Below are 22980 nucleotides of genomic sequence, written 5' to 3'. Positions count from 1 at the left end.
GACCGTCGGGCAGTTTGGACTAGAAAATCTGAGTCATGAGCAATTTTAATTGGAGATCAGGAGGACATCCTTATGTTACACTCAAGGTAAGATACTGTGCTGTCACAACTTTTGCAAACTCACTCCTTTCAATTTTGCAGTCATTGTTGGTTACAACCGAAGCAGTTCTATGGACATGGATGCCACCCTGCAGAAGGTCATGACTGGAGACGTACGCAATGGTTTCAAGGCTCTCGGTGAGTGTTACACTAACTGATCACAAAGCATCAGGAGATAATAAATGTTCATTGGCTTTCGATTTCTAACCCATAATAGGTCAGTATGCCAGGGTGCATCACCAAAAAGTTATTTGTACACATCCTCAAAGAGTTGTTCCTCCAGTGCAGGATACTTGAGTGAAGGGATGGGAGCCAACAATTCACCTACTGTTCATGAGGCACTACGTGATCTATAACCTCCCAAAATTAACTAGGACTGACTGCTGGGACATTGAGCCTGATGGACAGTGCACCTGACACAGTAACAACCAAAGTGACAGTTTTTAGCTTCGTCGAGATTCAAGCTCAGAGGAGAGTTGCATCCATTTAACAAACCTTGATGAGCGATATATTTGAACAGGCTGGAAGTTTTTGTTTTTCAGAAATTTCATTTAAGCAGTGAATCAAACTACCTTGTGTTTAAGCACGTGCATGACACCAATAAGCAAAAGCTATTTCTTTCAAACAATAATAATAATAATACCATTCCTTTCGCACCATAAATGCACATAGGGCTGCTGAAGCAGTTTCATTGACAAGTAGTACAGTCCTCGACAGGTCACCACTCCAACACAGGTTACCATGAATGGTTATTACCCCAGTACACTGGTACTCATTTCACCGACCTCAGAAGGATGACAGGCTGAGTCAACCTCACCTGGTGTTAATTCACCGACCGACAGGGGCTTGAACTCAGGACCCTTAGGTTCTAAGCCAGCCACCTTAACCGCTAAGCCAACACCAGGCATGTTTCAAACAATGATAAGAGAAATTTCCTCCAATTATATTGACATGCTACTCTGCCTCAGAAAGAAATCATTTTGGAGTTAAAATCGTCCTCACACAAAATAAGTATCAATTGCATTTAAAAAGAACCGTTTGCATTACAGAACATTACTTAATGTAATATAAGCAAGTTAGCATAGGAATGTTTACTAAGTTTGAAATAAAAGTAAATTCGAGGATTTAAACCGATTGGGCAATTATTGTCTCATGTAATATTTAAATTTGTTTATTTCACAAACATGATCTAATGGGGAGGGTACTGGGTTGTGATATGACATGTGGATTGTAATGGTGATCTAATAGGGGTTGGGACTGAAGGTGATAGAAATATGCCCATGTTGAGGTGTACTGGACAACACAAACTTTATGAGCTGGAATGGCACTCGTAGAGGGCATAGTCTTGCCTCACATGCCCATTCTGAACAAAAACACCATGAACTGAATACGCTACTATTATACCCGTATCATCCATGCACCCACCCTACGTTACACACATTACCAAACTAAATTCTGCATGGCTAATCAATCAAATTTATGAGGTTTTTGCATCGATCTGTTAAGCGGTTCTGGAGTATAACTTGTTGTTTTTGTTAATGTTTTATTTTCAATCCAATAAGGCCACCAGAGCAGGTGACCAATAATGTCATAAATTATTCTTCTCTCAAGGCCCTGTCACACCTTGACGATTTAGCCAGCGTATGTCGACGTATGAAAAATTTGTCTAAAACGCTGGCACACGTCGAATACGTTATGGGTAAGTTTTGTATACGTTAAGAGCACGCTGAAGCACGCTGGTATACGTCGTAGTACGCCGAGCTCATCGACAAATTTTAACATGCTCAAAATTTTTCGACGTATGCCAGCGTACGACTCACACGTTCTGCATACGCTGGCCATAAGTTGTAGGCAAGTTACGCGATCGTTGACACACGTCGAGGCACGTTACTTGTAAGTTACTCATAAGTCGAAACACGTCGAGGTAATGTTTAGCTTACCCAAAACTTATTTTTAACGTATGAGTAACGTGTTGTAGGCAAGTTACGCGATCGTTGACACACGTCGACACGTTACTTGTACGTTACTCATAAGTCGAAATACGTCGAGGTAATGTCTAGTGAAGTGGTTCTCAACCTTTTGTAGCCGTGACCCCCCCCCCCCGCCCCAAAAAAAAAGAAAAAAAAAAAGAAGATGGCTCTTCTTCCTCTTCGCAGAAGAGGGGGAGGGGCGTCGCCATTGTGTTGGGATTGCTCTCTAACTATTGAATTAAATCACAGCACATCTAATCGATTTCTGCCCATTAAACAATGGAAGGTGAACTATCTAGGGAAGAAGCACTTATCGACATAACTGACTAAAGGAACCTGAATGTTGTGTGCAATCGAATTCCCAAATTCGTAACAATATATTTGTTTGTTTATTTGTTTTGACAACCTTCCCGTGACCCCCAAAAACAATCTCGTGACCCTCAGGGGGTCGCGACCCCCAGGTTGAGAACCATTGGTCTAGCATACCCGAAACTTTTTTCTAACCTATGAGTAACGTGCTTTGAACCTATGTGTATCTCCAACGCATATTGACGTATGTAGACGTATTTGACGTCTTCCGGAGGACCACAGAACTTATTGAACGTGTTTCTAACTTACAGCTACCGTATAATGGTGTATTGGCATCGTTTAGGGGAATTGGTATATAAAAATGGGGTTCACAGGAGGAACCCGTCAGTGTTCCAGACTCCATGGTTTTTTTTTGTTTATTTGTTTGTTTTTTCTTCGGCATGACAGTGATGTTGACACTTCAATTTCTAGTGCGGTTATGATTTAAATCGTTGAGCGGCAGCCTATTAATTATATTATATTATAACCGCACTAGAAATCGAAGTGTCGACATCACTGTCATGCCAAAGAAAAAAAGAAAAAAAAACACATGGAGTCTGGCACACTGACGGGTTCCTCCTGTGAACCCCATTTTTATATACCAATTCCCCTAAACGCTGCCAATACACCATTATACGGTAGCTGTAAGTTAGTAACACGTTCAGTAAGTTCTGTGGTCATCCGGAAGACGTCAAATACGTCTACATACGTCAATATGCATTGGAGATACATTACACATAGGTTCAAAGCACGTTACTCATAGGTTAGAAATAAGTTTCGTGTATGCTAAACATTACCTCGATGTGTTTCGACTTATGAGTAACTTACAAGTCACGTGTGTCCGACGTGTGTCAACGATCGCATAACGTGCCTACAACTTATGGCCAGCGTATGCGGAACGTGTCTCATACGCTGGCATACGTCGAAAAATTTTCAACATGCTGAAAATTTGTCGACGTGCTCGGCGTACTACGACATATGCCGGCGTGCTCTTAACGTATACAAAACTTACCCATAACGTATTCGACGTGTGCCAGCGTTTGACAAATTTTTCATACGTCGGCATACACTGGCTAAAACGTCAAGGTGTGACAGTTCGATGTCTAGTGCGGTTATGATTTGAATCGTCGAGGAGCAGCCTTTTAATAGGTTACGCCACGTGATCATCGGCGATACGCTGCCGCGCTATGCATACATTAGACTATCGTTGGGCATACGTTGTGAATGCCAACAACACGCTAAGCATTCGCTGGTATAAGTTATCTATAAGCATTCGAAATGTTCTGTGTACGTTACTAATACATTATCCATACGTCCAACTCGTTATGAATACGCCAAAAATTAAAAAAAAAAACATCAATTGTTCAGCGTACGCCAGCATTTTATATACATTTTGATACCTTGCCATACGCTGGCGAAAACGTCAAGGTGTGACAGGGCCTTCACATCGGGACGTCGATCAGATATATGAAGTTTCAGATTTTTTTCCGATGACTATTTTGATTCCCGCAATTATGGCTGGAATACCACTTGACTGATACATCATCATTATCACCCTACATACGCCATGAGGAGTTGATGACACATGCCGAGTTTCAATTTTTTTGTCATGTGGTTTCGGAGAAAAAGATATCCAAATTTTTTTCCTTTAATCCAAGATGGCTGCCATACCTTGTGACCTATGATGTCAGAGTGTATCAATAAAATATTCTCCATGGGGAGTCCCTCCTATGTTTAAAGTTTCACATCAATTGGACAAGCGGTTGCAGAGAAAACAATTTGAAAGTGAAAGTAAAAAGACACAGACACACACGGGCGTTGCAATCGTCCTGCATCTCCTTCGGGTGAGACTAATTACGTGACAGAATGAAAAAAAAACATATGAACACACCGCATCATTATATCTTTTGGTTTGGTTGTAATAGAATTTTAAAACTGGAACAAGAATTTGTGGACAGCTTGCACTTCCTTCTCATGCCTAAAATGATCTTCATTCTTTCCATGCTGAGTTTATCCAATCAATTTTTTTTCAATAAATCAATAGAAATTGTTAAACTCTCTCTATCGAGTGCAGCCTGTGGTTGCTGGTGGCTGCTTGGGACGCGGCTATGCCGCTGATGCAGTGTCCCCCTTACCAGTGCACTGGTACTCATTTTACCGACCTCGGAAGGATGACAGGCTGAGTCAACCTCCTGGTGTATTAATTCAGCGGCCAACGGGGCTTGAACTCAGGACCCGAGGATCCCAAGCCGCCACCCTAACCACTCTAACTAACCACTAAGCCAACACCAGGCTATTGTTAAACTCATTTTATTTAAGTGCCAGGTGCGTACAACAGCTCAAGACCTCTCTTGTTGAACGTCCTGCTATAGAACTCTTTCAACCAACACACCAATAAAAAGATTCCTGTTTCTTTATTTTCTATCGTGGTACTTTAACCACAGGATTCTGCTGCTATTGATCTAATAGGGGTGGCTGCTCTTTTAATATGATTTCTAACAGTGATCGAATAGGCATTAATAAAATACACAATCGGTTCATGTGTACTTGATTAATGGACAAGATTGAAACCCTAACTCTTTGAGGAACGGTACAAGCCATCAAGTGATATGACAAGTGTGGGATCATTTTTTCCATTCTAAAGTCCATTTGTAAGAAGCATTTTGTTATGTGCAGTGGTAAAGTGCACATTGTTATCTACACGTTTCACTTTTACAGTGTCTTACATCAAGAGCCCGACTGGATTCTTTGCTGACAAGTTGTACGCCTCTCTGAAGGTGGGATAGATCTTTTTTAGGTCGACGTATTCCAAAGATGGATGTGTTTAGATGTCGTGCTTACCGTTAGAGGTTCAGTCTTTTAAAGGGGAACCCAAGTGCTCAGATGTGTCTTCCCCAGATTTGTCATTTATAAAGTAGGTAATTGTGATTAAGTGTAAATCTTCTTATTCACAATTAGCTGCGACATCGCACCCGAGAGTCGACCATCGTATTCGTATTGTCTAACGGTTACATTGCGGGATGATTTCACTCAAACGACGAGCCATTTTCAATTTTCCACAAATGTGACGAGTCGATGCGTCCTTGCTGGTTGTACGAGTACAAACCGAGATGGTTTCATGTCACACCAATGGCCGAAGGACCCAAAATTTGCTAGAAATTGGACGAGGCTCGTCCAAAATACAGGAGTGTGGATCGGGCTGAAAAAATGTTCGCTTCTGCGCTTGGAACATTTTACAGAGCACGTTATGAAACAACAGAGACGGCTAAATCTTGTGGTTATCCACCATGAGTGAGAGTGGATGCCATACCCATGATTAAGCAGAAGAAACAGCCGTCGCTCGAACATAACACCATCTCTACCCAGCTACCAGCACGTGCGTAGGCAATTGGAGCGGTGAATCAAACACCTGTGTTGGCCTACTAGCGACCGCTCTCACCTAGTCACCACCAACCTCTACCTTGGGACACGACCGCTCTCACCTAGTCACCACCAACCTCTACCTTGGGACACGACCACAGTCACGACGATGGGACAGGCACCGACTCGACCACAGACACATATGGCGTCCCAGGAAAGTATGAAACGGGGCGATGCCGTAATACACAGGACACCTGATGAGCCTGCAATGTTCAGACAAAGTATTTGTCACCCATTTTGTCGGCAATATTCGAATGTGCCTGGGCAGTGTCTGTGCTGTGTCCATGCCAGTGTCATGTCCCACCACCGTGTCGAGTATGCACGTATGCGTGTCGTGCCGTCTGTCTGCTGGAGTAATACAACTGATTTATCAATTAATACAGAATATCTTGCAAACCGTCAATTGAATGGAAAAACAAAACCTATCAATCTGCAGTGAATACGCAACCGGCATTTTCATCTTCAACACCTCCATTGCTCGCCATCTTCGGCTGAATCGCTCGCATGAGGCTCAAAACGATACGGCTCCATAATCTCCCCGAAAGCGTTTCCATCACTAATTTTGTCTCCAACAGTTTCTTCAATACCCCACTGATTAGTTTAAACATCCTGAGAACCTTCAGAATTATTAATGATGGTGGAATCGATATCGGAATCCGAGCTCGACATGCATCGTTTCTCGATGTAACATTTGGATCGAGGTGGGTTCATAGTGTGCCGTTGCTGGTAAAAATCGAAGATCGACACGAGGGCTTTTTTTCAGCACTTTGAGAGACAATTTTTGATTGATGATTGATTGACAAGAGAGAGATGATTGATTTTCAGGAAAGAATTAATTGCATTTGGGTTCCCCTTGCAAGGATTCTTTTGATGTTTATGTTTATGCTTGCACTCGCCATGCTTATCACAACATTTAATTTTCAGATACATGTCTATTACTAGTAGCCATAACCTGAGCACGACTCCGGCTATGAGGATGAACCCCTTGGTTTTGACTGCATCTGCTCACTACGAAATGAGAGAGGATGTTTTGCGCCACCATCCTTGTGCAGATTTGAACATGCTGCTGAAAAAGCATTTCACCCAAGATGAAGGGAATCTGATTAGCTGGATAATATTAATTGGACCAAATGTCACACTCCCTTTTGTTTTCTTGCCGTGTTCTCTTTCAGACAAAACCCAGCTGTTGCACATGCATATTCTCCATCGAGAGGTAATGGCCATGCGTGCACGTTGCCTTTTTGCAGGACGGCGCAAAGGAGAGGGTGTTGACACGAGTGATGGTGACACGATGCGAGGTGGACATGCTCGACATCCGCAAGGAGTTTAAAAAACGCTTTGGGAAATCCCTCTACAATTACATTGCCGTAAGCATACCTCCGCTGATTCCGATCCACACCACGGCAAGTAAATGTATTCCATCAAGGTTCAATCCAGCAATCCAAATACTCAGCCATATCCAATCATATTAGACTCGATGCGGTATGGCACGACCTCATTTCTGTAGCCATTATTTATCAATAATGACTAAACCTGATCCATAGATTCATAAATGTGGTGAAGAAAACTAAATTTCTTATTTTCAACTCCTTTATCATCCTTCCACATGTATTCAGAGCAAAACCAAGGGTGACTACCAAACCATCTTGCTGGGCATGTGCGGTGGAGATGACGTGTAACCTGCAGAGTGTTGATGGTGCTCCAAAACTTCACTCGCACCCATTCCTACAAGCTGCCAAAACATTGCTTCGCCCGAATACTGGAGAGGGCCATTCTGCTTTGATCTGTAACACCATTTTCCAAATAAAATGAAGTACTAAGCTGATGGTTGAATGCTTCAAAAAAAAAAACAGGGCAATTTCAGGGAAGAAAATATTTTTATTAAGGCAAGGAAAAGTGAATCAGATTTTTTTTTTTTGAAAAAGGCTAAAACACAATGTGTGTAATAGGGTAAAGCTTTGTGTATACACTTCGCTTCACATTCGATAAGGGCCCACGAGAATGTGCACAAGATAACAGGTTCCTTCTTTCTGCACGTCCACCAATCGTGCCGTCGGACAAACGCTGTCAAAGAACCGTGGCAAGCCGATCAAGCGAGTGTCCAGCTATATAGAGAGGGGGTTTATAAAGATGGGTTTGCACCCATTGTTCATCACTGCCAGCCAGACACCTCACATGAGGCAGTTTTTACTGAGAATGAATGAGGAGGCACAAAACACCCACCATTTTCTGGGCAGTGCAAAACATTTCAAAAAACCTGCCACAACACAAATTATTGCAAACAAGAAACAGCAAGGTAAATAAAACGGTTATGTAATGAATAGCATGTGGGGAAAGAGAAGGGATGGAGCGAAGGCAACAACCGCCATGCCAGAAACCCCTTGCTGAAGCGAATGGGAGGCAGGGCGTTGGTTTTTTTTTTTTTTTTTCCTCCATATTGAAGCAGGCCAAACATTTGACCTCAAAGCAACATTCTGATAATGGTACGCCCAATAAACCATCGCTCAGACGAGTGGAAAAAAACGATTGGGAAGTCGAAAAGGACAACGCATATATCTCGTGAGGCAAAGGACACTGGTGGAAGGTATGGATAGCTGTGACGTTAAGAAGAAATGTAGTAAAAAAGGAAATGGCAAACAAGGTCTCAGTTCAATCTCGACATCAGTGATCAGCCGAGCTTGGCGAGGTGACGGTACAGTGCTTGGACGTAGGTGAACACGGACTTCGGGTCAGGACGGCGGCCCATCACAACCATATCCTCCACATCCAGCAGAGGGTCACAGTCCGCTAAACGCCTGCAGAACATTGGAATGGATTGCATCAGAGAGGAAACACCTCAGAGACTCCAACTGCACAAGCTACGAATGCCAGACTTCATCCATATTTAATCTTGCACCGACACAAATGTCCATCTGCACCCAAAACCACCCAGAATTTGTGGAAGTTAAGAACAGACCAAAAAGGCAAGCAGTAGATAGGAAAAGCTACAGAAAAGTCAAAACAAAAAGCGGTCCAAAAGAGAAAAGAGCTGGCCAAAAGCCACCAGGCAAGTGAAGTGAAATAAAGAACTAGATGGAAAACTAACGCAGTGGAGAGGTTAGGAAACCTTGCCATGCATTCTTCACTCCAAACGAATAAAATGCCAGGAAAGAGAAGTTAAGCCTGAGGGCAAGACAAAAGCACAATGGTAGTACAGGAAGGTTGAAGAGACTGTGGTCTGAAACAGAAGGGAACAGTTTTCTGGCGTCCTGATCCTGCAGCACAGCTTGCTACCCCTCACCCCGGGCGGCCCTCAGGCCCGGCTCTTGATTTTGACCAGGCCTTTGTCGACGAGCGCACGGTAGAACTCCTGTACATAGGTGTACACGCACTTCCAGTCGGGGTCCCGCAGTCGCACCATGTCCTCAACGTCCAACAGCTGTGGGCAATCTGCCCGTTCCCTGTCCCCGGGCAAAGTGATGCAGGCAGCATGCAATGCATTGTGGAGCACAAGCAGGTGGGGAAGAAGTGTACATCATAAAACGGGTGACAATGGACGGCATTGCATTTCAAAAATGCACCAATGATGTGAGACAAGACAAGGTGAAAGAAGGGTGGTACAGCAAAGCAGGGCATAAGATGAAGGAAACGTGAGATGAAAAGGGTGAGGGGTGGGGAACAGGCAGCATGCTGTGAGTACCACTTCTTTGTGATCAAAATTCAGACTGTTTGTGACATGTGACGCAATTGTGAACAATCCTCAGTGAAAAGTGCATGCTGGCATGCTGTTCTATAACAGTGCTTTACCTGGTTAATGTGAGGATATTTGAATGTGGTGAACCTGCTGTGTGTAGTGTGGGTTATCTAACAATAGGGTATGAGTGTTGGTCACCTAATAACAGCATATTGTTGATGGTGTGGTGTTGGTCGACTTACTCTGCAGTGGAGAAGGCGAGGTCAAAGTTATGACGACGGTCATGTGCGTTCAGGGCATCATAGGTGAAGGCATCGGGGTAGAAGTTGTGTACAAGAGCACAGAAAGCTAGGCCGTCACTCCAGCTCGAAGAAAAATTTTGGACATCAACACCCTAAGAAGTAAATGCAATGGTAGAGTTGCCTACCCATTTTAAAGGCCTTCAGCAGTAACCCTAAAACAAAGTTGATTTTCTATAGTGTGGACACTGCTTTCAGTAGCATCATCAACCAAAATAAGCAGTGAGTTGAGCAAGTATAGCAAAATAGAAACTTGAGAGTAAACAATAACCCTTACTATAATTAATGGACTGGTGTTTGTGTGTTTGTTCGTCGTGCTACTCCTACAATTCTGGCCCAATTACATCCAGACTTCCTACAGAGGATTCGCATATCCCCAATTAATGTAAAGGGGTGTTTTATCTTTGTCGGTGGTCTTGGGGGGGGTGGAGGGGGATGCAAATTCTCTATGTAAATGTGTATCATGTAGCATCACCTCCAGGTGGGGGAGGGTATTACAAGTCTCCACCATTTACAGTACAGCATTCCTGTCCCCGCGTTTTCCTGTACAGTGAGGTATTTTGAATTTATAAACAGTAGATATGTTTTTGCTTCATGCACATAACCGGGGGTTATTTATTTTTCCTTTCCAGTACGGTCACTAAATCACTTGCAGACATTAAATACAGAGGTGTCACTAAATCCCCAACTACCAACAACAACTGTGAGGATGTCACTTCCTGTAGTTTGCAAGAGGTTCTGTAAGCTCGACCAGAACAAAACAAGTGTTTTTTTGTGTGTGTGTTGTTTTGCGTATTTTGTTGTTGTGATTTGTGTCAGGGGCCGTGGGATTGTATTTATAAAGCTGTAGTTGTGTTCATTACAGTTTCAGCGGGTATTTGTGTTTGTTTATTGAAAGAAGCAAGGGGAGGCCTCGTGTTAAGTTTTGCGGGTTAAGTCAGTTGGGGCCTTGGGAGTGTGGGGGTGAAAAAGGGTAAAAATAGAGACCGAAGGAGAAAGGAAGAGGAGTTCACAAAATGTGATAGATGCTCAATGTGGGCCATGTCAACAATGGGGGAAGCAGTGGGGTCCAACTATTGTAGGAGATGTGAGTAAATAGCCCACTTGAAGATGGTTATTACGAGGTTGAAGCAACGCATAGATAATTTGCAGCAAGTAGCAGAATATGAGAAATTTGTAGATAATAGTTGGTTATGGTTGTCGCTTGAGGTTGCTGAAGATATTGGAAGTGGTGACGGTGCAGCGGGAGCGGGCAGTGGTGAAGGTGCAGCCATAAAATTGTATGTATGTAAGCCATAAAATCGGTCCATACATGTCCGAGATACGGGTTTGCCAAAGGCAGTTCTCATCTAATAAATCTTTTAGAGTTCTATGAAGCAGTGTCTGATTGGGTGGATGATGGAAAGGCAGTGGACATAGTATATCTAGACTTTAAGAAGGCATTTGTTAAGGTACCACATCTGAAGTTGTTATGCAAGGTGAGCGCTTGTGGAATGGCTGGTCAGGTAGCTAATTGGAATGTAAACTGGCTGAGTGAAAGGAAGCAAAGAGTTGCTGTGAGTGGGAGGATGTCTAGCTGGGAGGATGTAAGTAGCAGGGTGCCTCAGGGATCAGTACTCGGACCATTACTATTCATTATTTACATCAACTATTTGGATAATAGGGTGAAGAGTAAGCTTTCCAAATTTGCAGATGACACAAAGCTTGAAGGTGAGGTGGATAGCAGAGTGGGTGGTGAACAGATACAAAAGAGTATTTATACTTGCATGGATTGGGCAAAAGATTGGGAGATGGAATTTAACCTGAGCAAGTGCAAGGTGCTGGTAATGGGAAAGAACAATGAAAATATAGATTATAGGATGCAAGGGATAATTTTGGAGCGTGTCACACAGGAGAAGGATCTGGAGGTGGTAATAGATACGGGAGGTAAGCAGGCAGCACAGTGCCAGTCAGCTATATGTAAAGCAAATCGGGTTTTAGGCTGTATAAGGAGGGGGATCATTTACAAATCAAAAGAGGTGGTGTTAACATTGTACAGGAATTTAGTGAGGGCCACATCGAGAATATTGTGTGTAGTTTTGGTCACCACAATTGCAGAAGGACATAGATGCTATGGAGAGGGTTCAGCGTAGGGCTACGAGATTGATTCCGGGCCTCGCTCGACTCAGCTATGAGGAGCACTTGAGGGAGACAGGACGATATACACGAAAAAGAAGGTGGTTACGAGGAGATGTTTAAGATAATGAAAGGTAGAGATAAAATAAGTGCAGATGAATTATTCAGCAGAGTCGAGAGTGACATGACCAGGGTCCATAGTTTGAGAGTAAAGAAGAGGAGAGTTAAGATGGAAGTAAGTCAGGGGACTTTTACTCAGAGAGTAGTTAATGCATGGAATGGCCTCCCTGGAAAGGTAGTGGCAGCAGAAACAGTAGATAAGTTTAAATTAGAATTAGATAGGCACCTGGAAGTTATGGAGATTGTGGGGTATGGGGATGTTGGCAGGACTTTTCGTTAGCTTCAGCATTGATGGATGATTGTGTGCATGTGTACAGAGTGTTATTGGTGCGGGTCTCCTCAAGGGGTGTTGTATAGTTGATGTTGTGTGTGTTTTTTACCAAAGCCCCTGCCCCCTCCCCTTGGGGGGAATTTTTCGTTTCTTCTTGTTTTGATCTTGTGTTGATAAATTAGTGCGGTGTTGATGTGGCACAGGCATGATGGGCTGAATGACCTCCACCTGTGTAATTTCCTTGTGTTTGCCTATACACTCCAAAATAAAGGTATGCGCCAGAAGAACCTGTTGCATGCTTGGAACAAGATCGCCCGTTGGGTCTCTAGTTTATTATCTCCTCATAAACTCTGCTAGTTTATTAACAATCTCTAATGTAGCTTAACTGCAAACACAAATTCAAGAAGTTCACAACTGTTACATAAGAGAGAGCAACTGTGGGACAGGATGGGACTGGCGGAATTGGAATGAGCATGCCAACATTATTTAGGAGGATGGTATAAGGTCGACGGAGTTTTTTTTATTGCCGAACATAATTGTTCAGTTGTTAAATTTTGTATAATGATGTAGTTTTCGCTAAGAAAGCTATACAGGAATCGACAACACTGGGTAAAGCATTCTGGTGATACCAAGATGGCAGCTAACACAAGTAATGTGTGCTGTCGAACAGGGGTGCATCATTAAGTTATTTGAAGGGGGACATCAGAACAGGTGGAATTCACATGAGATTTGTTGGTGCATGTTTTAAAAAAAAAAGAATTTTGAGGTTTTTTTTACAGTGATACAAGGCTCCTGGAGGAGCTTGCACACATTACATGCAGGACAAACACAATAAACAGTGTACTTTATAACAAATTACAAGGACATGAGTGGACAACAAACACTATAAAATGGGTTCCTGCACCAAAAGCCAAAGCTTCAGATGAGAACACAAACGAGCCAATCCAATGCACTGGCGATAAACTTTAACGGAGTTGAGAGTTCAAAATTTGGCCTCAAACTGTTGAGCCTTCTCACATGAAACCAAATGGAGGAAAATGTTGAGTGAATTTGGAAAGCACATGTCCCCATGTGAGCGCGTGTGCGGGACTCGACGTGCTGCGTGCCGCGAGTGCTGTTCACGGGACGCACGGAGCGAGTCCCGGGGATGAAACGGCCAGGCCCGTCTGCGTGGCAAGCCTCGCAGAGCGGTCCGTGTGCGAGTAACGTCATCAGAGATGAGCACGATGAGCATGTCATCAGCACGAAGGCCAGGTGAGTAGCGCACGGTGGCTCACATGGTGGATGGCCCGAAAGCGAGAATGTGAGGTAATTAACGGGGCGACGTTACGGCATCATGTGTCGGCCAAACGAAGGGGACGAGCGAGTTGTAAACCGCCGCCCTGGAGGTGCAAGGCTCGTCGAGCCTTGCCACGAGTAGACGATCCCCGGCCAGGATGTAGCGAACATCCTCGTCGGGGGCAAAGGAGCATTAGGGGAAGGGTTTAGCGTTAGATAGACCGACCTAATGGGGGCATGAGTCGTCCTCCATGGGGCCTGGTGACATATATATACATATATACATGATATATATATACATATATACATATACATATATACATATATATATATATATATATATATATACAGAAATGCATATACATATATATATATATATATATATATATATATATATATATATATATATATATATATATATATATATATATATATATATATACACACACACACACACACATACACACAAGCACACGCACACGCACACACACAGTTTGTTGTTCAACTATCATCAGCAAAGTGATGGGTTCAATGCTGGTATAAGAAAATTGCAGAATAATTCAACATCTGTGTTGGAAGCGAGGAAACAATCATTCAACAAGATTAGTAAGTGAAGAAGAGGGTTATAATAGAGCTCATGTGAGCTATGTAACACTCCTGGAATGTTACCAGAGGGAGATGATTTTTTTTAGCCCCCGTTGGACTAGGTCCGGGGGCTTACGGATGTGGTCTCCATTTTCGTGTCTGTGCGTGCATGCATCCACAACCATATATTGGACATGTGTGAATCAATTTTATTTGTACTTGGCACAAAGACAACACATGAGGGTAAACATAAGCACGTATTATTTTTTTTTTCTTCCTGAGAACAGATCCAAGATGACCAACTGGTGGCCATTGTGTTACTTAAATGTGTCCCCAACCATTTCTGAGACATGCATGGTCCGATTTTGTTCAAACTTGGCCCAAGTACAGTCCATGATGGCATACACGTGCACCTCACTTTATATTGCGATCTGATCAAAGATGGCCGACTGGTAGACTGACAGCCATTTTAGTTGTGCATAAATATAGGCAAACCCTTTAACTCCATACAGCAAAATTACTAAATTCATGGGGGCTCTGAGATTTCATGTATTTCTTACTTGTTTGAAGAAGATTGTGACATGCGAGAAAATCCAGGTGCATCATTTCAAGCCCGAGTCTAAGCAAGTCCACAAGTTGTTGACATTCCTGGTTCTCACCGCCAATTTTTTTTTTTAAACCTCAAGGTTCAGCCATAGCTAGCTAGCTATCATATGCAGCCTGTGGCTGCTGGTTGCATCATTTTCTGGGGGTGCAGCTGTACTGCTAATGCAGTACCCTCTATTATCAGTACAATGGCACTCATTTCGCTGACCTCGGATGGATGACAGGCCGAGTCAACCCCACCTGGTGTTTATTCAATGACCAACAGGGGTCAAACTCAAGACCCTAGGATCTTAAGCCAACCACCTTAAACGTTCAGCCAACACCAGGCTTTCAAGATTCAGCCATTAGAAGGAAACATTAAAGCAAACATGTGTTAGGATCTCAGCAGTTTCATTTATGTGGAATTTATGGAGTGTGCGCAAACCATTGATGCACTCCAATATTTGTCACATCATGCTAGGTATGCCATCTCAGGCACGACTTTACGAGACCAACAGAGATATGGACTTGAATGGAGAGGTTGGGAAGTTCTAAATTATCCCTACTCCCTCGCCCTCCCCACTACGGGCCAGACTTGCCATCTTGTGAAACTCCAGCCTTTCATCTCTTTGGACCACTGAAAGAACAGTTGACGAATGATGAAGACGTCAAAGCACATCTCCTAAAATTGCTGCATACCCATTGCAAGGACTTTGATGGAGACAGTGCAGACAGGACAAGCGTGTACTCAGGAGACCTTGACAAAGAGGTGAAGTTTCATCGAATCCACACTCTCCCGTTTGTTTTTCAAGAATAAAAATTCCACATCAACCTTGAACTACCCTCATAAAATAAAACTATCGTAATAATCGTATACAAAGATGGGCAATGCTCAATTTGATGTACCCACTTGAGTTGTTCGTTTAAAAATGGCTCCGAGAAGGAATCCATTTCAGAAAGGGACTGAAACTCACATGGATAAACAAGAATATCATTCACAATCTGGATTCTAATCGTTGATGCATCCATCACTCCGTAGAATGAGCTCGATTTGTGGATGCAAACTGTAACAGCTTTTTTCAATTTTTTCGCCTCTTGTGGTTATTATGCTGATGTCAAATGTGTTGGGCTCCTGTCAGTGGTGTTTCATGATGCTTGTTAACAGAAGATTTTCCTTGGTTTCTCATTGCACCTACACCCAGAAGACCATCTTGATGGACATTCAAATGAGCTCAACTTCCTCCTTGAAAGCAGTGCGAAAAAATTACCCCCGTGTGGTGGTGACGGTCATCTCTATAATGTTTTTTTACTATCCTAATTGATGAACCATTGCCAGAAGGTCAGGTCAGGTCAGGTCAGGTATGGGAGCATGTGCCAGAACAGCGCGTCGCTGCGTCCACTTTCCGCCGGTACTCCAGGGGCCTCCGTCTGGCCTTCCCCCGGGCAGATGCCAGGCCCATCCCCATCTCCTTGAGATGATGGTCAACCTGCTGCAACCACGAGGCACGTGGTCGGCCCACTGGCCTCCTCCACTCATGAGACTCCCTCGCTGAGAGAATCTGGTGAGCAGGATCAGCGTCAGGAAAACGAGCCACATGTCCATACAGCCGCAACTGACGCTCACGGACTATGCAGGTAACAAATCTCATCCGAGTCTCTCTCAGCAACCGCTCGTTGGACACAAAATCCGACCAGCGATAGCCAAGGATTCTCTGAAGAGACCTGGTACCAAAGGAATTAAGTCTCTGTCTCAGATCCTTGGTCAGAGTCCAAGTCTCACATCCATAGAGCAAGACTGGAAGTACCAAGGACCTGAAGACTCGGACTTTCGTCCTCCCACACAGGTAACGGCAGCGCCACACCCCATGATCCAGTGAATCCATGACTCCCCAGGCCCGACCCAGACGTCTATTGACCTCTGACTCACAGCCAGCAGAGACATGAATATCACTGCCAAGGTAAGTGAATCTCTCCACAACCTCAACATCCTCACCACAAACAGACACAGACAGGACAGCAGCATCCAAGATGTCACTGAAAGCCTGGATCTTAGTTTTGACCCAAGAAACCCGTAATCCCAGCGGCTCCGACTCCTCATTCAGCACCTCGAGGGCCCCCAAGAGGATGTCTAAAGTCTCCGCAAAGATGACTGTATCATCTGCAAAATCAAGGTCCGAGATCTTGACATTCCCAAACGATGCACCGCAGCTTGATCCCTCCGACATCCTCCCGAAAATCCAGTCCATACAAGTGCTGAAAAGTGTGGGGGCCAGTCCACACCCCTGATGAACTCCAGTAACAACTGGAAATAAGTCAGAGATGGGACCACCACACTTCACAGCACTCTCAGTACCAGAGTAGAGTTCAGACATCAGATCGATCAGTTTTGGTGGCACCCCACGAAGACCAAGAATCCTCCAGAGGACATCCCGATTCACTGAATCAAACGCTTTACAGAGATCAACATAGGCTGCAAGCAGCCCCTGCCGAAACTCTCGTCTGCGTTCGGTGAGGACACGAAGAGCAAGGATACGGTCAATCGTTGACCTCTGGTGTAAAGCCTGAACTGCTCTGGACGCTGGTGCTCAAGCAGATGGTGGCGAACCCTATCAAGAATTATCCGAGCAAACACCTTGCCCGGCACTAAGAGCAGCGTCACCCCTCGGTAGTTGTTGCAGTCTTAGCGATCACCCCTTTCCAGAGAGGAACAACAAGGCCCCTCTTCCAATCAGTTGGGATGATCCCTGTGTTCCAGGCAGTGCACAAAACTGCATGCAACGTCACGAGTGCAGCATTTCCACCAGCCTTGAGAAGTTCAGCATGGATGCCACAGATCCCTGGAGCTTTGCCCCGTTTCAACCGGTTCACCGCAGCCCGTGTTTCCACAAGTGAAGGTGGACCACAGTTGATTTGAGGGTCAGCAACAGGGATTGTAACACCCTTGACGTCCAACTCGACAGCTGGGGGATCAGCCTGGAACAACCGCTCAAAATAACCGGCCCAGCGGGCCTTCACTTCAGACTCCTCTGTCAAGAGCCTACCACTCTCTGCTCTAACTGCAGTGCTCCGAGGGATGGGCTTGGATGAACGCAATGCGCGAATTCCCCTGTAAGCGGGACGAGAATCACCTGTCCACAGGTGATGCTCTACCCCCTCCCAGATTCCTCACACATAGGCCTCCTTGTCCACCCTTAGCGCACGTTCAGTTTTACGCCTCAGCTCCCTGAACAGCTCAGCTCTGCCATTCAGCCTGGCCCTGCGACTCTGGTCAATGGTATCCAATGTCTCTTGAGAGACAAAATTCTTCTTTGCCCTGCGGTGAGTTCCAAGACATTTACCGGCAACATCAAGGACAGTGGTCTTGAAGGTAATCCATAACTCTTCAGGACCCCCCAAAGCACCCAGACCCCCCAAATCTCGACTCACCTTGTTCGCAAACTCCTCAGCTACTCTCTCATCCTTGAGCTTGCCGACATCCATCCTCGGCTGGGATGGTACCATCCTCCTGGATTTAAGGTGCAACTTCAGAGTTTCTACAACAAGCCGGTGGTCAGTATTGAGGAAATCAGCACTCCGGTAGACCCTGCAGTTCTGGATCATCCTCCAGCGACCATCAACGAGGACATGGTCAATCTCCTTTGCCACACCGCCAGCGTTGGAATACCAAGTCCAGCGATGAGCTTGTGGGCGCTGAAACCATGAACCAGCCACCCTAAGTACATGACTTCTTGCAAAGTCAAGGAACTTAGTGCTATTCTGGTTCATAGTTCCTGACCCATGGGGACCAACACACACCTCATAACCATCCCCATCAGTTCCAGTCGATGCATTGAAATCCCCCAAGACCAGAAGTGTATCTCGTCTGGGGCACTGATCAACCACAGACTCGAGCGTGGCGTAGAATGCATCCTTTACGGTGAGATCACTCGCCTCAGTCGGAGCATAAACAGAGACCAGGGAAATGACACCTAAGGAGTGACGAATCCTTAATCTCATAATACGCTCGTTGACCGGTGTTACCTCAATTATCATTGGGGTCAGCTTATTGGACACAGATACAGCAACTCCTTGGGTATGGTAACCATCAGAGCGACCAGACCAATAGTAGGTGTAACCACCCACCATTATCTCGCCGCAATCCAGTCTCCGAACCTCAGAGAGAGCTGCAATCCCGATGTCCAAACGCTTGAGCTCAGATGATAACAGAGACAGGTGATCATCCTCTCTTAGGGATAGGACATTCCAGGCACCCACCCGAAGGGACCGCCTCAGGTTAACCCAAGGAGACCGCCGTCTGGTGGATGACACCTCAGCACCACTCCGACACACTCTCCCGCAATCTGACCCAGGGATGTTACCCCGTGGTTTCTCTCCTATCATCAAAGATTGGGGGTCCCGAAGGCTTTGCCCCAATCCCGTCATCCGGTGAGCTGCCCTGCGAAGGGAAGCTGCACAGGAGGTACTCCCACGGAGTGGGTTTTCAGATTTTTTTTGTGTTTTTGTGTTTTGCAGAATGTTTCCAGATATCTCCTAAAATGACAGACTGGATAGGCTTTGAAAATGGCGAATTTCACAACTTTCGTGACCTCGTGACCTTGACCCTGACCTCGAATCCAGGAAAAAATATGTCGTTGGGTATCACTCATCGACCTCTACCCACATACCAAATTTCATCAAGATCGGAAGTAAAAAGTTTTCTTTGTACCGGGAGGTGTTTTTACCATCTTTCCAGGTTACGTGGCGGCCAAACGGGACGGACATTCAAAAATCTGTCTGGTTAGATACAAGATAATATTTTTTACTATCATAATCAGTAAACAGTTGCCGAATATCTTGAAGAATGGCAGACTAGATAGGTTTTGAAAATGGCGATTTTTATAACTTACGTGACCTCGTGACCTTGACCCTGACCTTGAACCCGGACAAAAGTTATATCGTTGTGCAACACTCATCGACCTCCACCCACATACTAAGTTTCATCAAGTTCGGAAAGAAAAATTGTTGACGGATGGACGTACGGATGGACGGACATTTGGTCCAGCTTTATTAGGTCATCTCGGTAGAGATGACCTAATAAAATGGTGTCCCTTACAACTTTAATAATACAAATTCCCTGACAAGGAACTTCAACGCCATTCGGCCCATAAACCCTGCGTAACGGTTGCTAACCTATGGTTGTTTGTCATTGCTCTATCCTTTAAGGTTTAAGTGCTGAACGTCAAGTGAGAAAGTATCATTTTTTAAGTCTTTGGCATGACTAGGCTGGGGTTCGGGTTCGAACCAGGAACCTCCCAGACTCAAAACATTATGCCACCGAGTCTGATTGAAACATTAAAGAAAGGTTTTTCAAATTTCAACAAAACGGTATATTTAAAATATTGGACTTGGCATATTATTCTGCTCGTGTTGCTCATTCTTGCTCGTTCCGCAGGTACATGATGAAATGGGTAAACACTTAAAATTCCAGCATGGCTCGAAGAGACTCACTCAACAACGGTTGTTCAGTGCCGTTTCAGGCATGTATATGGCAGAAACGAATCAGCATCTCAACGAAAATGTAATTTAAAAATCTACCCTGATGGCACTGAACATGGCTCAGCATTTCCACCACGCAAGCCTCAGGCCAAAACGAGGTTTACGCGGTAGAAATGGAGGCAGTTGCACAAGTCCTCGGAGCTTTTGGAATATTTCCCCTCGGCACGACGGGAATCTTTGCAGCTGAACATGTCGAGGTCCTCTCGGATCATAGGATTTTAAAAAGGAGCAAAGGGGAATACTTATGAGAGATTGAAAATTTGCAAAAAAAAATAAAATAAACTACATTATAACGTTTTTGGCCCCATCTCTTAATGGTGAAGAAACACATTAAAAAATAAAAAAAAATTAATACTAATCCTTGGATCCGGATGTGGATCTTCACTAAAATCAAATCAATTTGTCCTCGTCACACACCCAACATGTCCACAAAGTTTCGGCCGAATCAGTCGAACTTTTTGAGATATCCTGCTCACAGAAAGACAGAGACATACAAGGGTGAAAACATAACCTCTGCCCAACCTTCGGTTGCGGAGGTAAAAATGCAGCGACCTTCCACGAGGCATGTGTGTTATCACACGAGAAGTGCGTCATCCAAGGAAAAGATGGACAAATCGAATCAACTCACAAGCTTCCGAATCGCTTTGCCGTGTAGAAACAATTGCTGAACCCTGTCCTCAATTCGTGACTATTTTGTTAAATTCCTTTTACATTTGTAGAAGTTGTTTGACAAATAAAATAACAAAATGAAATCAGTGAATCAGGCAGGAAGGTTGATGGGTTGGTATGTGGTGAAAAATGAAATGTCCAAATAAGCCTTGCTGTCTTGACAAGACTCAATGGTCTTCTATAAAAAGACTGAAACGCGTGTGCTCTTAAATTGAGTGACGATTGGGATCATTATTCAGTAAATTTTCATCTTCCAAGGACGAGCATTCAGATAGAGGTTGTATTTTACGAAGGTAATACCACAATAACAATCATTATAAGCATCGGTGTTTCGAGTTCATTTGGTTTGGTAAAGGATATAATAATAATAATTATAACTGTTTATACAAACTAGAATGATTGCACGAATCGAGAGCATGTGGTGCAAAATAACCTGGTAACCACGGGTCTTGGCACGGCACCAGTCGAGCAACATCTGTTTGATGGTGCTGGCATTGGGTACACCAAAGCTGGCTGCCCTCTGCACCTTCACCACAGATGGACCCTTTGGTTTCCTGGAAACGGGAAGAGAGATGCCATTTGTGTTCATTGGACATGGGAAAGCGTCATGTACAGCAGACCTGAACCCCATTTTCATTCCAGAAAGATTGAATGGTTCGAACCATCCGTAATACAAGTATGTCCAATTTTCTCATCACGTATTTTGAACCCCTCAATGTGACAACTTTGAAAGCAGCTTCATCTTTCACACGTATTTGCAAGATAGAAAAATCCTCTCTTTGCAAACACGATAAGTTCAATGAGGAACGAGTCAGAAATGTAAACAGTAAAGCAAAGCAAAGGTAAGAATCGACATTTCAAATCCCATTAAGTGCCGAGTTCCCTGGTATGAGTGGGTAAAACCATGGGATTTGATCCATGTAATGTCCAAGAGATTTCAGAATTCTTAAAACATCGGCATCGACAGCACAGAAAAAATTATGCAGAATGGAAATAAAACGTGAAACAAAGTGATGGAGGTAGGAATGACACTTTTGAGGTTTGTTGTGGAAATGGTTATATTAATAGTACAGGCATTTTAGCAGAAATATTTGGTCAACCTCCCACAAATTGCTACAAAAGCAAACTCAACAGATTTTGATTCCGAGATATGTCCTCAGTGACAGAAAAAAAGTCCTAAGGGATCCTCCGGGGGGGGGGGGGGAGTCCTGAAATCATGGAAATCCAACATGGCCACCACCCAGCTTCGGGGAAAATGAGAAAATTGTAAAGATTGATATTTTAATATGTAAATAAATGTTTTTCTGCATTCTAATTGTTTCTCGTTATGGTCGGTATATTGATATACAAGAATAATGATAAAAAAGTGAAATGTATTGAGGGTAAAATAAAAAATTATAGCTTTTTTGTCCAAAAAGTCAATATTTTTTCCCTAAAAAATATTTTGACGAGAAAGTTTGTTCATATAAGAACATATGTATCCCCAGGTGGCCGGCCAGGCATACATACTATATATTTCCAGATACAGGGACATTAGTACTATCCTCTGGTGAAAGAATTAACACACAATATTAATTTGTTAGCACATGCAATATTGACAGCACGTGCATATACTCGACCCTGATGTTTGTCAGTGAACATGCACGACGCCACGGTGTCACTCCAGTAATCACCTTTGATCAGCCCCTCTGGTGGAAGGCCCTCATGATCATCAACTCAGAGCCTATGGGAAGTGATCTGAAAGGGATTGTCCTACGCTTGGGTGGCTTCCACACAGAGATGAGTTTCCTTGGATGTATTGGACATTTGATGGTGTCATCCGGGCTTCAAGAACTGATGGAGTTGATATATGCCCCCAATGCAGTGATTCATATGTTTAGTGGCAAGGCCATTGCCCATGCAGTTCACGCACACCTAATTGTTGATGCAGCCCTCAATGCCTTGCTGTTGACAAATGTGCTCAATGCGCCTCATCCATGCCTACCTGAAACATCAGACGGCAATGGGAATGAAG

General features: G+C 44.1%; 2 protein-coding genes across 6 annotated transcripts in view; one reads left to right on the top strand and one right to left on the bottom strand.

Annotated features, from left to right (window-relative positions):
* Positions 1-7656, top strand: part of LOC147010778 (annexin A2-like) — a 68533-nt gene extending 60877 nt beyond the window's left edge. Inside the window, exons 10-13 of the mRNA XM_085859060.1 lie at positions 141-236; positions 5135-5193; positions 7084-7203; positions 7453-7656. Coding sequence (XP_085715186.1) covers positions 141-236; positions 5135-5193; positions 7084-7203; positions 7453-7515 — 338 coding nt within the window. The 3' untranslated portion in view covers positions 7516-7656. The remainder of the gene's footprint in view (positions 1-140; positions 237-5134; positions 5194-7083; positions 7204-7452) is intronic.
* Positions 7657-7694: 38 nt separating this feature from the next.
* The window catches only part of LOC147010777 (uncharacterized), a 157624-nt gene continuing 142338 nt past the window's right edge, over positions 7695-22980 (bottom strand). For 4 of the 5 annotated variants that reach the window (XM_085859055.1, XM_085859056.1, XM_085859058.1 and 1 more), the window contains 4 exons: positions 21400-21520; positions 9752-9903; positions 9117-9276; positions 7695-8631 (listed from right to left, as the gene is read on the bottom strand). In XM_085859055.1, the coding sequence (XP_085715181.1) occupies positions 9129-9276; positions 9752-9903; positions 21400-21520 (421 nt within the window). In that variant the 3' untranslated portion in view covers positions 7695-8631; positions 9117-9128. The remainder of the gene's footprint in view (positions 8632-9116; positions 9277-9751; positions 9904-21399; positions 21521-22980) is intronic. The other variant, XM_085859054.1, reaches the window with a different exon arrangement.

Source organism: Eptatretus burgeri, chromosome 16 (assembly GCF_056783735.1).
Source record: "Eptatretus burgeri isolate ZD-2024b chromosome 16, Ebu_testis_v1, whole genome shotgun sequence".
Taxonomy (NCBI): domain Eukaryota; kingdom Metazoa; phylum Chordata; class Myxini; order Myxiniformes; family Myxinidae; genus Eptatretus; species Eptatretus burgeri.
This window is presented reverse-complemented; position numbering and strand designations above follow the sequence as displayed.